Source organism: Hippocampus zosterae, chromosome 18, assembly GCF_025434085.1.
Source record: "Hippocampus zosterae strain Florida chromosome 18, ASM2543408v3, whole genome shotgun sequence".
Taxonomy (NCBI): Eukaryota; Metazoa; Chordata; class Actinopteri; order Syngnathiformes; family Syngnathidae; genus Hippocampus; species Hippocampus zosterae.
Window position 1 is genome coordinate 4,995,025 of NC_067468.1, and position 16,403 is coordinate 5,011,427.

Below are 16,403 nucleotides of genomic sequence, written 5' to 3' on the forward strand. Positions count from 1 at the left end.
TAATGTTTTCCTCACTTCCACTCGTCTAAACACATTTTGATTAATATTGTGTTGTTGTAATAAGAGTGAAGCAGGAAAATCCACCAGTTTTTAGCCATCTCAGGGGGTGGCCATTTTGCAACTTTCTGTCAACTTAAAATGACATCACAGTTGCTCAGGTAATAACCAATGACCTCTTTTAAGAAGCTTTTTTTTTCTTTTTCTTACAGTGGCAGACAGCACCTTGACTGTGCCAAATAATCTGTTCATCAAACATTACACAAAATATGCTCCAGTAAAAAAAAAAAAAAAAAAAAAACAACAACCAACATTTGAAATATTTATTCCATGACAGACCTCATTGAGAAATAGTCGACCATTCAACAAAAATGTACACAATGACTGACATATTTTTTGCAGGATGTACTGACAGGGGTTGAAATATCAATAGCTACATGCATTGGGCTGCTCTTGTCCAGGACATAGATGACAGGAAGCTCTCCGCTGACTCAAGACAACCTAAGAGCCTCCTGTCACCCCCCTCTCCCCCCTCACCCCCCCCACACACACACTTAAATCAACTGTGACTTTGCAGTAACACATAGACAGTCAAAAGTTCTTGAAAACTTCTACAGCTGATTTGATCCATGATAGCATTTTCAGTGAACTGGGTGCACACACATAAAAAAAATCATAAATAATAATGTTGTTTTGACCAATATTAATTACTGAATGCACGGTATATGCGCTCAGCATGTTTCATGAGATTTCATTTGTTTCCCTGCTTGAATGGACATGTTTTTGTCAATAAATCTTATGATGTGTGATTAGGTGGGAGTAGAAAATATTGTGATACATGGGGACAGCAGTAAGGAAATATGGATGTCATTTACACTCTCACATGGCCGTCGATCTATGCATAGAGTGTGAAACAATCACTGGAGGTAAATGGGAACACTTGGCACTGTATCACACCCCCACACAGTTTTCTGAGTGCGAGCAGATTACAGATGATTAGCACACATACACACACACCCTTGCACACAAAACCTCTTCTTTTATGGCAGTTTTAATTCTCGGCCTTTGACACAGCACCAGCCAAAGAGGATTTTCTCGAGTGACAACTGGAAAAAAACACCTTTGGTCACCTGATCATCTGTATTTAAAAAAAAACTGTGATTGTTTGCCCCACAGACAATACTTTTGACTGTATTTCTGCGACTCCATTTTGACAAGTCATTGTTAAATTCTTCCCCATGTTCAATGACTCTACTGCCAAGTTCAGTCTTCTGTTCAAGAGTTTTTTTTCGTTTGTTTTTTGTGTTTTTTTCCCCCTTTCCATGTTTACAAATGGTTCTTTTTAGCAATGCTAAATGTTCTTGACTGGCTGACGTTGAGGTTCAAATCAAGTCTTTGAAAGGCACCGAACTGTACATTGGTGTTTGTGTGGGCTGCACATGGACACATGCATGCATGAGAAGCCAAGCCAGTCAACAAAGTCTTTTCACTCCACTGGAGTCAACCCACAAGGCGTCACCATGACAACTAAGGCAAAATCTGTCAATGTGAAAAGAAAAAAAGAACATCTGTTTTTTTTCTCTTTCTCTCTGTCTCCTTGTTTTAGTTTTCTTTGCAGATCATCTGCTGTTGCTAAATCCCCACAATTACCATAGTCATGATAATAATCTCTATTCAATAAATTATCTATACTGTACAATTATTTCACCTCGCAGAGGTCCGCAAGTCCTTTTTTTTCAGAGTAAAGCTAGCCATAGTCTGTTTTTGCCGTGTTAAATAAAGCCTCAGAAAATCACACAGAGGCCAACAGAGAGCGAGCGACGTTTCCTCTCTTATCTGTACAGTAATGAAAGAGGGAAACTTGTAGAACAAGCAAAGCTGAGGCATACTTGAAGACAGGGGGAGGTGGTGGCGAGGTGCTTGCGATCCAGCAGAAGCATCAACAACAACTTTCCTGGAGAGAGCGAGGCCTTTTCCTCTGAGATCAGCAGATTCATAGAAGATGCTTCCTGATTTTAAATTTTTTGTTTGTTTGTTTTCCTGTTTCAAAATGTGCCAAGTGGGCAACATCCTGCCCTTACTGGACTCCTTCTTCATCCACATATGTTGAGGGAAACCATCCAATCTGAAAAACAAAAACCAAACAAACTTAGATTCAAATTCCATCAGACGTGTGGGTGACAGAAATTTGGGTACAGTAGGTGGGCTTTACATATCTTTTGATGAATGTATTATCATTGCAGTAGCAGAATGCAGCCGCCCATATATATATATGATGCTGGAATGATATTTGCATTATTTTCATATCACGGCATGCTCAGAAGGAGCAGCCTCATCCATCTTCCTTAAAGGCTTCTCACGGAGCGCTACTTGAACTGTTGCTAAGCAACAAAGTTTCCCTACTTGTTGCGTGAGTGAGGTGAATATTGAACACTTAATGTGGATGTTAAAAAAACATCTATTACATTATTTAATTTTGTTCGTTGGAAAAACAACTCAGTATGAATGAATTAACGTGTGAGTGAGTGAGTGAGTGAGTGAGTGAGTGAGTGAGTGAGTGAGTGAGTGAGTGAGTGAGTGAGTGAGAGTGCTACTGATTACATACAGTGGATGGCTCACTCTGCTAATCAATTGTGACTGTTTGAACTCAAAGTGCAAAATGAGTAACTGTTTATTTCCCAAAAAGTAGTATTTGGTTTTTAAATGAGACCACTGATAAAAGTTGGACAAATGCCTGATGAATATGTTATAAATGGTCTTTCATTTGTCAAGTGGTGTCTACGTTGGGTAATCAAAGCACGGCCTCCTCATTTTACATCCTGAAGGCGGGAGCTACTGGGGGTTCAGTATCCTGCTCAAGGACTCATCGAGATGGTCAAAAGGGGTGAGAATCGAGCCCGCAACCTTCGGGTTGAGACACGACTACTTAACCCCCCCCCCCTCAGCCGTGCCGCCCATTGTATGTTGTGCTAGCTGTGCAAGAACAAGATTATTTTGAATGAATATTAAAAAACGGATATTACGGATATTCAATTGTGTATCAGTTTTTGTTTTCCACTACAAAGCTTTGTTTTTTTTAAACCCTTTAACAAAATCTGTGATTTTATTTGCTAATTAAATTGCAAAATGGGCAATGTTTTTCTACTTTTGTATTTTGTGAAGATTCTTCCTACGGGGCAGAAAGAAAAGTGCCCCACAAGGCCAACAGCAGGAGCTAGGTGTCTCTCAAGTCACTTACTACAATACAAATGATGAAGATAATCGTCTACAACCACCCTGTAATGTAGTTACCCGATAAGCTAACAGTTAGTGAAGCTTATTGTATCTCTTCTTCTACGACTCGTATTTGGAGTGGATGTACCAATATGTGTAGAGCTCAGTGATTCTGTACGTGTGAAAAGAATCATTAAATAAAATGTTTAAACTGTGTAAAATGCTACAGTGACCTCAATTATTAGTAATATAATCCATTTAGAACAGTTCAGTTGTATTTAACTTGAAACCCTTTCATGCACCCTGTAACCTGATAACATGATAAGCTGTCCACTGTAGTCACTGCTGTCCCTGAAAAGGTTAAATACAATACATTTCATCATGTTTTTGAACTGTTTGTTTTCATGAATTTAGATCGGAACACTTTTTATTTGACCTTTATGTGCAAACTATTTTATTGGATTTGTTATTCATCTACAGTCTTTATTTATATTTAAAGTGGGGGGTCATGTTCAACTTCAAACTGTAAAATGTTACCATTGCTCACAACAATAATCAATACACTTTTTGTGATGAAAACAACAGGCGTTGCCTTGTTCTCAATGACCTTTTGCACTAACTGTGCTATATGTTATTGTTGCGCATGATGGTGGAACTAAAAGAGAGCTTTTCCAAGTACTGTCTTGGCCCTGATTATAAGACGACTCCCTCTTTTTCAAGAATCAAGTTTGACTTTTTGAACACCAAATTAATTTTTATACAGAAAATAATTACAGGGCATCTGGAACAAATGATTATAACAATACATTTGAGAGAAAAAGCATCTTATTTTGCCTCATTCAAATCTTAATATCTAAACATTTAAATATGTAAACTAAAGTGCAATCACATTCGTCAATGAATGGCTTTTGGTTTTTGAAATGTAAATTAGATCATAACTCCTCCTCAGCTTCCAGTTAACCTGGCCGATCTTCGACCCACATTTCTCCAGATTGTCGCTACGTTCATCCATTTTCTGTTATCTCTTCGATTATTTTCTTCTCTTTTCTTTCTTACCGCTATTTTTTTATTTTTCTTCTTCGTGCTACCGCTATTTTTATTTTTATTCTTCGTGACAGGGGTTAACTTTGGCCTGGGGAGTCAAGTTCAGCATTTGCTTCAATGATATCTGGCGCCATCTAGCGTCGTGAATGGGTTAATGTATAGACCCCGAATATAAGACGACCCCTTACTTATTTCAATGTGAAAAACACCATCTTATATTCGGGTCAATATGGTATGTACATTGTGTATACATTTGAGAATTACTAATAAAGACTATCCATGTCCAACAAATTGGACGCTAAGCGAGTGGCTGGTACCTACCTACCAGCTTTATTCATGTAAAAATGTGGCAGAAAACTGTAGTCCAAACAGCCAGCTTACCATACATTAAAATGTTTTATGATTGAGTGATCTATAAATTCATATATCAGTGTATTAAAAAGATAAACGCGGCAGCAGTAAAAATTTCGGAGGTTTACTCACCCGTCCATTGGCCTCGCCTTTCCACCATCCTTGGTCGCCACCGATCTTGCTGTATATTTTGACGATGTCTCCTTCCCGCAGCGACAGTTCTCTCATGTCTCTTGCCGCAAAGTTATACCTGGCTACCGCTGTACTTACAACGCGAGGAGTAAACACTGAAAATGGCACAAAGACAAAACTCAGCTCTATTTATCCCAACACGACACTTCACCTACCGAAGGGATTTTTGAATGTGGCACGTTACATTTCAAGTTATTAATCATTTTTCTATTTTAAAGATGACCATCTCTGGCTGACAGGTGAAAGTTCATACGGCGCGCATGGAAGTAATAATTAGTATTGAAAATGAGTGGCAAAAAAAGTTCAGTGTGGCGGAATATAGCCAAACAATAAAGTGTTTCATTTCAGGAGAGGAAATTGGTTTTCTTTCCTTGATTTAATGAGGGAATAACAGCCAAGGAGGACTGAAAATGAGTCTCATTAATAAAATGAACAAAGCATAGCAGAAGTAAAATGTCTCAGGTCAACGTGGCAAGAGACAACCTGAAGCAAGATAAAGGGGGATAGAGTTCGAAGTAAGCGAGTACCTGACCAAAAGGGAGCCGAGCTCTGAGAGGAGAAGTTCAGGCCCTGTGGACTGAGGAAGGAGAAGTTGTAGGAGGCGCAGGTGGCTGCTAAGAGGAGGAAAGAAAGGGAAAGGGGGTGGAAAACAAAGGAAATAGAGTTGGGAAATGTATTGAGGTGCAGGCAGAGCTGGAGGCAAAAAAGCAACGAGAAAACAGCCATGCACATGGACTGTGGATTTTAAAGTCCACCCTTTTACTCAGTTTATTTGTTCAATTAATCATTGTGTCATGAGAAAAAAAAAATGTTTCCGATTTTTAAAATTACACCCACGCGTGAGTCACAACACACACGCGTGACTCTTAGTCCCTCTCGAGTGATATGTCAACATGTGCAATTTAGTAAATGGCACACATGTCACGCACACGCGCCCCAGGATTCTTGCATGGGCGAGTTAGCACACAAGTAACATGTGTGCGCAAGATGGCTAAGGGACAAGTGTGCTTTACTGAAACACATCTACCCTTTAACTTGGTGGTCTCAAACACACGGCCCGCGGGCCAAATACATCCCGCTGCACGCTAGTTTGAGGCCCCCACCTTGATATGAATGATAATGGTAATAATACATTTAATTTTGAAAGCGCTTTGCATCTGACTCAAAGACACTTTACAAGAGTTTAAAACATGGGATAAAATGTACACTTTATCCCATTTACGCCACGCATACACAATTCAAAACAAACATATTTAGAAGAAGAAAAACTCAGCAGAAATGAGTAGAAGAGATTCTACGGTGTTAAAAGCATTGCGAAACAGGTGAGCTTTAAGAAATGATTTGAAGGATTGGAGGTCAGTACAGTTGCGGATGTGTTGTGGTCGAGAGTTCCAGAGGGTGGGGGCGGCGACAGAGAAGGCTCGGTCCCCCGCAGGTTCTGAGCCTGGTCACGGGGATGGCGAGGAGGTTTGTCTTTGAGGAGCGGAAGTTGCAGAAAGGAGTGTGTGGGTGAAGAAGGTCGGAGAGGTAGGAGGGGGCCTGATAATTGAAGGTCTTTATTGGTATGTCGGAGGAGTTTAAACTGGATCCACTGGGGAACGGGGAACCAGTGGAGGTTTTTAAGGACGTGGGGTGATGTGTTCTCGGGTGCAGGTGTAGGTGAGAAGGCGGGCGGCGGCATTCTGGATGTACTGTAGTTTGTTGAGGAGTTTGGAGGTTGTACCGTAGAGGAAGCTATTGCAGTCGTCAACGCAGGAGGCCATGAAGGCATGGATGAGGGTTTGAGGAAGCGGCGTTGAAAGAAAGTGAATTTGCCAATTTGGCAGAATAAAGTAGAGCAACTATTGGAAAATATGTTTTCCCGAAATCCATAAGATTACCAATAATTGTTGGATTGTGAAACATGTCGAAAGATGTTGGAAGTCCTGTGTTGTCAGCGAGTGCTATTTGACCCCGCAAGCACGACACTATCCATACGAGCAGTTATTGTGGCTCAGTGCGAATGGCAGAACGCTTACCTGGCGAGCGGCAGCTGGATCTTGTTAACGAGCGCTCCCTTGCCTTGTAGGGGTATCGCAACGTGGTATCGAGCAGCTTGAAACTCTCTTTGAGTGAATGGGACTGATAATACTCCACCAGCTCCTGTTATGCAGCACATTGATTCGATTCATCACGGCTTGTTTGTACTTCCAGGACGTTGTAATCTTTTGCGTTTGATCTTTACCAAAAGGCTCTCGAACTTCTTGGCCTCGGTGATGTGAATCCAGCTGTCTTTCTCAATGACTTTTATGTGTTTCACTTCATCGTTAAATCTGTGAGGCAAAACGAGACTTGGTTTCCACACCTGCTTTGACTGTGTGAACTTGATCATGACCGTGTTACTTTGCGCCACTAGTAATTAAGACAGCATTCAAGAGAAAACATAATTTACAAGCTGTTAGTTGCAGGGGCTGCACAATACACATGTACAGAGACCTGCCTTGGAATTGTCTGAATCAGTTGTTAATGAAAGCCATTCGAGTGCTAAGTTCCCCCCTCTGTATGAAGGCAAACTCACTTGATGCTGATGGCAAACCTCTCTGCTTCGGCCGTCCTCTCTCTGATGAGGTAGGTCCCGCTGCTGTGGGATTTTAAGAGGTTGTCGGCCTGCTGGCGCTCCATGTTTCCTGCAAACCTACAAAGAGGAGCGAGGAACAAACACTGAGTCATGACAGTTGAACGACCTTGACAACTGTTAACGTCAAGCGGTCATGTCGTAATTCATCTTTTGACAGTCGCGGTGAAACTTTTCATCTTTGCTTGTTCACGCTTAAATAGAGCTGACAAAAATCAACGGACAGAACAAAGGAAAAATTTCAAGTTGAAGGGCCTTACCAAGGATAGCCGTAGTAGTCTGCATCCCTTGACGACTGCCTGCTGGATAATGACTGGAAGGGCTGTCATAAAACAGAACACATTGAAGTGGTCCGAAGAGTAACAGTTCACTTGTTGCTGAACGGGGACTGACTTACCTTTGGGTCAAGGTAAGGTTTCACACAAGAACTGGGGAAGAAGCCATTCTTCTGTGTTTGCATCAACTTTCCCTGGAAGACAATAACATGTAACTCAAATATTGAAATGTGGCCGAATACAACTGCAATAATGAAACAAACATGTTGAACTATGTAAATTAAAAAAAAAACATTGCCTTGGGAAGGAGTTTAAAGTACAATAGTACAATTTAGATGAGATACAGTAGATGACTGTTGACGTTTGATGTGAGTTCCGCAAAATAATACAATAAAAGTCATGTGTTTTGAACCTGCTCCTTTTTGCTGAGGCTGCTCTTAGACGAGAACCAACGCTTGACAATGACAAATAGCTTCTCCTTTTCGTTTGGATTTCTTAGCCGCAAAAACAGCAAGCATTTAATGAGCCCTTTAAAAACAATACGGTAGTTATTTTTTATACTTTCAGTCATTTTAACAATGTAATACATAAATAAATATAAAGGGTGTTTGCTACATACAGTATGCTGCCATTCATGATAAATTCATGTTAGCACCTTTGGATGAGGAGCCCAAGTAGCACGATTAGCAAAGAAAATGACATTGCCGGGGTACAGGTACCACTTTTCAAATCCAGTGATGCACACAAGCATTGTTATTGGAATGCACTGACTCTTGTCAAAATAATACAAACCCTTTTTCATAAGAGCTGCAGTATAACTTGTACAACTCATTTGAAAATAAGTTAAAATGTTATGGAGAGGGGAAGTAAAAACAACTAAACAATGATCCCAAAACAATTGTTTTATTTTGAAATGCACAGGTTCACTTTCAGGGTGGAAACGATTTTTCTCTCTCTCTCTCTCTCTCTCTCTCTCTCTCTCTCTCTCTCTCTCTCTCTCTCTCTCTCTCTCTCTCTCTCTCTCTCTCTCTCTCTCTCTCTCTCTCTCTCTCTCTCTCTCTCTCTCTCTCTCTCTCTCTCTCTCTCTCTCTCTCTCTCTCTCTCTCTCTCTCTCTCTCTCTCTCTCTCTCTCTCTCTCTCTCTCTCTCTCTTAATAGATAACACAAAAACCTCGAATTTTAACAGGCGTGTGTAGACTTTTTCTATTCACTGTTATACCACGCTGGGCCTCGGAGAAAAAGCGCTAAGTGTCGGCTTTACCTCCCACCATGCGGTGTCAGGGTCCCCCTTCAGCAGTTCGATGTAGTCTCCCGTTTGAAAGGACAGAGCTGTCTTTCCAGGGGGTGCCGGTGTACCGTGGTAGTTTCTCACTGCTACCATCTTGGGACCTGAAAACACACATAGCATGCACATTTTGGGTGAATCATATTGTTTACAGAGCAATAATAGCGAGGTCATGCTTGATGATGTTGAGGAAATAGCTCCTCCCACCAGATGGCAGTAAAGAGCTATGCTTCAGTTTGTTTATTGTCTCATGAGCCTGCGCGTACACTAAGTGTACTTACCAGAGGACAGTCCAGGTTCCTGCAAATGATAAATAAACGAGACGGTTAACAGGATAATTATCATTGAGGCTTGATGCATAATTTCCAATATACATAAATGTAAAGTATTGTGCTTCGACTCACCAAGTCGAGAGGATCTGGAAGCAAAGGCAAGCGGAAGAGGAAGTCAGATAAAGAGGACAATAATGATAATACGTAATAACAAACAATAGCTTGGATTTACACGTTAAAGCAACTCCCAAGTTACGCAGTTCGACTTCTAAATAAATAATAGAAATATAAACTTGATCAGAAATAAATGAAAACATGAGCATAGTTTTTCATAAAGACTAGTTTGATAAACTATTTAACCACATAAACAAAATCCTTGACCAATTCATTGCACAAATGTCATGTTTCCACATTTTAGCGATGAAATCAGTCTAATCAGAAGGAGTGGAATGATTTATGCACTGTTTGGAGGGGGGTAAACGATAACAAAAGGACGTGTTAGATAACACAGACATACTGATTTTGCAGATGGTGATCACTTCCAGACACTCTTTGTGGGCTCCAGTTCCACACCGTGAGCAAAAGTAACCCTGATAGAAGATGCCCCTAATGGAGACACACACACACACACGCATGCAAGTTAATACGGAATGTTCTAAATGAACTTTGCGGACATGCTACAACAATTGCCCTGTGGGGATAAATAAAGTTTTCAGAATCGTAATTGACATGGATGCTTGTTTACAGTAAAAGCCCTGTGAGAAGATTCCCTTTTCTGTTTGATTATCCCTAAAATATATAGTTCCAAGAACACGCTGCTTTTCAACACTCACATTCATCACACACTGTCATCTTGACTCGTGAGTGTCATAAATCACAAGCAGACCGGTGGGGACACAGAGTTAATTAGCATGTAGCAGGGAGTGAGAATACTGGTACAAGCCTTTTTCCACTGGCTGGGAATTTAGGTCAGGCCAGCCATGAAATTTGTGGGTCAATACGCAAAGTGGAGTTTAGCCAAGCCAACTCTGCTCTGCTCAGTCTGGTGTGACAGAGGCAGACACGGCGATTTCAGGACACGGGTTATCCCCCATTCTGATGCTTCGACACTCTTAAATGAAGGTGGCCGGTGTTTGGAAGGATCACGTCAGACTCAGTGAAACATGTCACCCAACGCTTCATTTCCCCAAAGTGCCGAAAGTGTATACAAGAAGTTAACAGTTGGCTTTGGATCATGGAGATTTGATGAAACGCAAAAATATGAAAACAGTCATGATAATTGTGTCCATTTTTTTTAACATTAATGAATTATTTGCCAACTAATTTCATTTTTCATTACGTATATCGCAGATGCACATCACGCAAACATGTTTTTTTTTTTTTACCATTCTTATTTGACAAACATTACATTGACCTTCACGTTGCTGACAGTGAAGCAATGCAGAGCGGTACAAGTACACTGTTTAACTTTACACGACGTCCTTGCGCGGTGGTCCTTTGTACGACTTCAGGGAAGTAAAACGACACCTTCGTCATTGGTTTGGATGGTGTTGCTGAGTTTTTGTTGTTCTGCTTACCTGAGTAGCATCTTGCAGGCTCGACAGTTGGTGTTCTTATCGAACGTGTGCATTTGGAAGTTATGTTGGTTAGCCGTGGCCCTGTCCGGTTTGATGTTGGACCTAGAAGAATAATAGCCCCAAGAACCAATGAACAGAGACATGATTGCGTGAGGTCAGTCAGCCGAAGATGATATGCACCAACTGTATATACGGACTGAGCGACGTGTCCTTAACCAATACTCACATGGCCATTTCAAACTGTTCCATCCACTTCCTCTTTGTTTCTTCCGTTTTACAAAAAAACTGGAAGCCCTGCTTCCCTTGCAGGTGGATCAGGTAGAAGCCATAAGACCACTGGAGACAAAACACGAGCAAGCGGCACATGGCAGCGATGTCAATTCACGCAAAGAAGAGGTGATGCCCACTCCTCAAATCATGCACTCAAATTTGGGCGCTCCATTTATTTCCCCAAGTAAATGATGCGGTGCATGCTTTAGCAATGCTGGTGTACGAAAAAAAAGCTTGAAAGCCATTACGAGCAAGGTGCGTGCATTTGCCACACGGAGCCCCAAAAACACCAGCGCTGCTGTCGGAAAGTAGGCCATCACGAGAAGATGAGTGAACCAAAGTGTCACTTGAGCTTACCATTTTTCCACTTGACTGGTAAGCATGCAAAAAGAAAGACACCATAAAAAAGACACGGTTACACATGCAACATGGACAGACACATGCAGATTGAAACCAAAAGTCCATGTTTGACTGGCTGCCGTGTGGGCTCTATCGTAACATTTTTATGGACAATGTTGTTAAAGGCGCGTGATTTCTCAAGCATGGATGAGCACAACTAAGCACGTCACATCTTTTTTCTAAGTTCTAGATATGAGGATGCCGTCAGCCTTGAGATAAATGCCGTCATGATCGCGTCATGATGTTACATTCCCTGTCCCCCACACACAAAAAAATATATACATTTGCATATTTGACCTCATACCTTTTTCATGTCTCTGTTGTTCATGGGGTCATCGGACATTTTATACGACTGCAGTTCAATAATCTCTTTGAGCTCATAGCTATAACCTTTCCTTTTGCAGACAATGACCACTTTGTCAAACAGGAATATATACCTGAAAAGACACATGATAGCAAAGAGCCAATGTTCCCTTGAGACGTCACATTACATTCATGGATTGTTTTCTTAGCTTGCATTTTGGCATCGCTGAGACTCACCGGTCCTGTTTGGTACGGTTGACGATGGAGCAGACTTTAAGCTCTCCGTCTATCTTTGGCCTCCCATACTCCTCCAGCTTCACCTGCTGCTTAGGTCACACAGGCACTCAGGGTCAATTCACTGATTGTTATAACTAATGAGAGACTATAAATAATTCAGAAGCACATGAGGCTCAGTGAGAATCGAAATAGATGGGAGAGAATAATGACGCAGTCCCTGCTGGGATACATTATAACGTATAACTATAAACGGTAAAATACGGTGGAATTGAAATTAAATTGAAAGTTTCCCCACGTTCCTTAAGTTGCGTAACAAAATGGAAAGATAAATCACCTCTAAAATTGCTGAATAACGAGCTGCCGAAACAGCATCAGGATTTATGTCTCTTGTGCAAAACTTTAGCTCAGCGAGCATCTGGTTTTACATGGTTTTGTCACACATTGGTTCACTTATTTTTACACTTGGATCTTGGCTTTAGAATATTAAATGTGGCCTAAAACATTGCCTTCTTAGTTCAACTGTTGAAGGATTCATGATCGATTGACAGATTACCGTATTTTCCGCACTATAAGGTGCACCTAAAAGCATTCAATTTTCCCAAAAGCTGACAGCACGCCCGATAATCCGATGCACCTTATATATGGTGTTGCAGTCTCTTTTTATTCCCCATTGAGTTGTTTACCTGTTAGTGTTCCTATGCCATCTAGTGGTGATTATTAGGAGGAACCAATTTTAACCTAATTGACACACACTCAAACAGACAACTACTTTGTGAGCTCTGCACAGCCACAATGAAACGAAGATAATTCCAACAGCATATTTAACTACTGGGCGGCCCGGTGGTCCAGTGGGTAGCGCGTCAACCTCACAGTGCAGAGGTTGTGTGTTCGATCCTGGCTCCGGCCTTTCTGTGTGGAGTTTGCATGTTCTTCCCGGGCCTGCGTGGGTTTTCTCCGGGTACTCCGGTTTCCTCCCACATTCCAAAAACATTCACGGCAGGCTGATTGAACGCTCTAAAGAGTCCCTAGGTGTGAGTGTGAGCGCAGATGGTTGTTCATCTTTGTGTGCCCTGCTGGCAACCGGTTCAGGGTGTCCCCCACCTACTGCCGGAAGACAGCTGGTATATGCTCCAGCACCTCCGGTGACCCTTGTGAGGATAAAATGGTTCAGAAAAAGAATGGATGGATGGATAGTTAACTTCTGATTAAACAAAGGAAGAAGGAGACAAGCACGACTTCTAATATTGTGGATGTGAGCCCATGCCATATGTGTGCCTTTTTGTTGAATCAATTCCTAACTTTTGTCTTTCATTTATTTTTTTTTGTCATGCCAGTTTTATTTATATGTTTGATGTTCGTGTTTGTGACCAGTTCTCAATGTTACAGCTGTATTGGTTGTGAAAGCTCTAAATAAATAAAGTTGTATTATATTGTATTGTATTCCTGTAGCGTAACCATCTAGTGGATGCATAGCAAAACCACTGCCACGATTGTAGCTTCTGTTCTATGCAGCTTATAATGCAGTGCACCCTATAAAAGAAAAACATTTTCACCCTTACAGTGCAGAAAATACGGTATTTCAATTGCCACTGATTCTTATGACATCAAAGTTTGAGAAGACGACCAGAGTTCCACAACAGTCTGTCCTTTTTCATTAATTGTGCTCAGGTTGTTATATTTCTGGAGTGCCCGCCCAGCCATCAAGTGTGAAATTAAACAACCACGTGATGTTTACTTTTCCTCCCATTTCGGAAAATGTGTCAGTGAGCGAGCCTCGCTGCACCTTCAAAAATAAAGTCAAGTTCAGTGATGCTTCGGAAGCTGATAAATGAACTGCCACTAAACCACCTGCAGTGACATCCAAGAGAAAATACTTACAAGATTTTCTATCGAACTTTGGAATTCACTTATTTTCTTCAGTGTCTCGTTGTCCCGCTTGACCTCGTTGATGTACATGGCCAAGTCCTAACAGTGCAAAAAAAACCCCAAAATGTCAATTTCTGATTTACAATCAATTACAAATATGTGCAAGACACACCTGCATCGCCTCCAGCGCCTCCTTTAGTTGTTGCCTCTCTGGTCGGTCCGTCGAGTGACTCAAAAGTTCCTGGAAGGAAGGATTTGTTTTTGTGTTATGTTGTTTTATTGTCATCAACGGTGAAAATCTAGATGATATTGACCACTCATGGCAAGAGGGGCTTTGCTGATTGTGATGTACAGCAGCTCTTTACTCTGATTATCAAACCAACACTGATACGGCCCAGAATATAACGGAGACAACATCCATTGCATTAAAAATAGGACATCGGAGTGAGTTGCAAGAAGACTCCGGTTGTGAAATTGCAAAAACAAGAAAACCACGCGACTGCGGTTTCCCCACAAACAAACATTCTACATCTTTATGATCAGCAATCGCTTTTTTTCTCTTCCACCGGGGGGGAAGTAATTAAATGCTGCAATGATGTATGAAATGCCGTTGAGCTGCAATGAGAATTCGACGTAATAAATCATTGCGAATGGAAAAGCAGATGTTGTGCAACAGACTATACTTTTACAAATTCAAGTATACCCTTGCTGATGTCAAAAAGGAACCCTAAAGGCAGAACTCAATTGCAAATGTGAATAGGATATTTTCTCTGGATATTTATATGAGGGTCATTCAATTAAAAAGGTGAAATTTTTGGGATAAGGACTGCTAATATACAGTAGATAGAAGCTTACTTAAAAAAAAAAAAAAATCAACATCGTCTCCAGCACTGTCACACACTTCTCCCATCTGCGTGCACAAGCTTCCATATTAAAGCGTAAAAATATTTGGAGTGATCTCTTAGCCAGTCGCTCACAACACTCGTGACTTCAGCGTCACTTTCAAACTTAGGGCCTCTCATGAATGCTTTTGAGGGACGAAACAGGTGAAAGTCTGAAGGGGCATAATCGAGGCTGTAAGGGGGATGGAGTTCCCAGCCTAGCTTGTTGATGGTCTGCACCGTTTGGGCTGCTGTGTGAGGCCTTGCAAGATGACTACCTCTGACTGATGACCGCTGCGTTTGTGCTTTCTGTCTTTTTTGACCTGGCTCAGCAGTTTGCGATAGTTTGACAACGAAGTTTGAAAATGACAAAGTGTTGTGAGCGACTGGTTGAGACACAGTCCAAAGACTTGCTGATGCTGAGTGAATATGGAAGCTTGTGCACAGATGGAAAAAGTCAGTGACAGTGCTAGGAGAATACAGGTATATTCAAATTTTAAAAAATCTGTTTTAGAAGTCCTTATAAAAATGTTCTTTTTTTTAATCACCATATTTATTTAATGACCCTTGTATCTTATGAAAATGCAGAAATCTTCACACACTCTACGCTTCATTGGGTACACCTACAAAATTCCTTTGTAGTATTTCCCCCTTGCGTAGCATAGCAACGCATACGTGTGCCGTACTTCTTGGTCCGTGGGGTACTTTGAAAAACGCACGTCACTGTACAACTCAGGAGCTGTTGTATATTGTGAAAAATGAATTTGCTTTTGTTGTTTAATTTTGGTACCATTGAGTATTGTATTTCAGTCTGTTTGCTTTAAATTGAGACAAGGAAAATGACAACAAACATGGCCTCTGATTACACGAGGTCGCACTCTCACTAAGTGATTAACCCTTTCATGCACCAATAATGACAACTGAAGAACATGATCAGCTGGCCACTAGAGTAACTGCTGTCTCTGAAAGGGTTAAAAAAGTAAAGACAAGGGTTTCAAATGAGAGAATCTACAAAATCAAAATAAAGGGCTGTTTTGGGACACATTTTCAATCATGATGCGCATGCTAAAAATGGAACTCAAAGTAGAAATAGACTGACCTGATATGACTTGGACTTGGTGAGACACCGCTTGAGTTTCTTTCTTTTTTTTTTTTTTTGCGTGTTCATTTCATGGATGAAGATGAAAACGTTACTCAGATGATGTCTTGACATCAACTGAACACGTGTCCTGCGGCCAGTCACACTCTGTCATGTGCAATAAACGTACACGTCCGCCACGTCCCATGGCAACAGTATTCAGCGGCGCCTTCCTGAAGAGCGAAATGGGCTGAGCTTAATCTCGTCAATTCACGGTTGATTTGACCTGAGAGCCTTGCTGCAACTCAGGGCTGCAGGGGTTCGATTCACAGCAATAGAGAAGTCGCAGTACTGCCCGGACCGTCTCCCACCTAACATAGAGCACTTGCCATTCTGCAACGCATCATGAACTCGAATGAGTTCGATTCCGGCTCCGGCCTTCCTGTGTGGAATTTGCATATTCTCCTCATGCCTGCGTGGGTTTTCTCCAGGTACTCCGGTTTCCTCCCACATTCCAAAAACATGCATGGTAGATTGATTGAACACCCAA

The 16,403-nt window shown here is 41.3% G+C and overlaps 1 protein-coding gene across 8 annotated transcripts in view; it reads right to left on the bottom strand.

The window, feature by feature from the left end:
* Positions 1-306: 306 nt before the first annotated feature.
* Positions 307-16,403, bottom strand: part of vav2 (vav 2 guanine nucleotide exchange factor) — a 147,819-nt gene continuing 131,722 nt past the window's right edge. For 2 of the 8 annotated variants that reach the window (XM_052050244.1, XM_052050246.1), the window contains 19 exons: positions 14,067-14,135; positions 13,907-13,993; positions 12,029-12,117; positions 11,793-11,925; positions 11,447-11,461; positions 11,046-11,155; positions 10,820-10,921; positions 9,760-9,848; positions 9,375-9,388; positions 9,252-9,270; positions 8,947-9,074; positions 7,809-7,880; positions 7,672-7,733; positions 7,355-7,471; positions 7,022-7,109; positions 6,816-6,939; positions 5,325-5,411; positions 4,738-4,892; positions 307-2,122 (listed from right to left, as the gene is read on the bottom strand). In XM_052050244.1, the coding sequence (XP_051906204.1) occupies positions 2,075-2,122; positions 4,738-4,892; positions 5,325-5,411; positions 6,816-6,939; positions 7,022-7,109; positions 7,355-7,471; positions 7,672-7,733; positions 7,809-7,880; positions 8,947-9,074; positions 9,252-9,270; positions 9,375-9,388; positions 9,760-9,848; positions 10,820-10,921; positions 11,046-11,155; positions 11,447-11,461; positions 11,793-11,925; positions 12,029-12,117; positions 13,907-13,993; positions 14,067-14,135 (1,608 nt within the window). In that variant the 3' untranslated portion in view covers positions 307-2,074. The remainder of the gene's footprint in view (positions 2,123-4,737; positions 4,893-5,324; positions 5,412-6,815; positions 6,940-7,021; positions 7,110-7,354; positions 7,472-7,671; positions 7,734-7,808; positions 7,881-8,946; positions 9,075-9,251; positions 9,271-9,374; positions 9,389-9,759; positions 9,849-10,819; positions 10,922-11,045; positions 11,156-11,446; positions 11,462-11,792; positions 11,926-12,028; positions 12,118-13,906; positions 13,994-14,066; positions 14,136-16,403) is intronic. The other 6 variants (XM_052050249.1, XM_052050248.1, XM_052050245.1 and 3 more) reach the window with 5 other exon arrangements.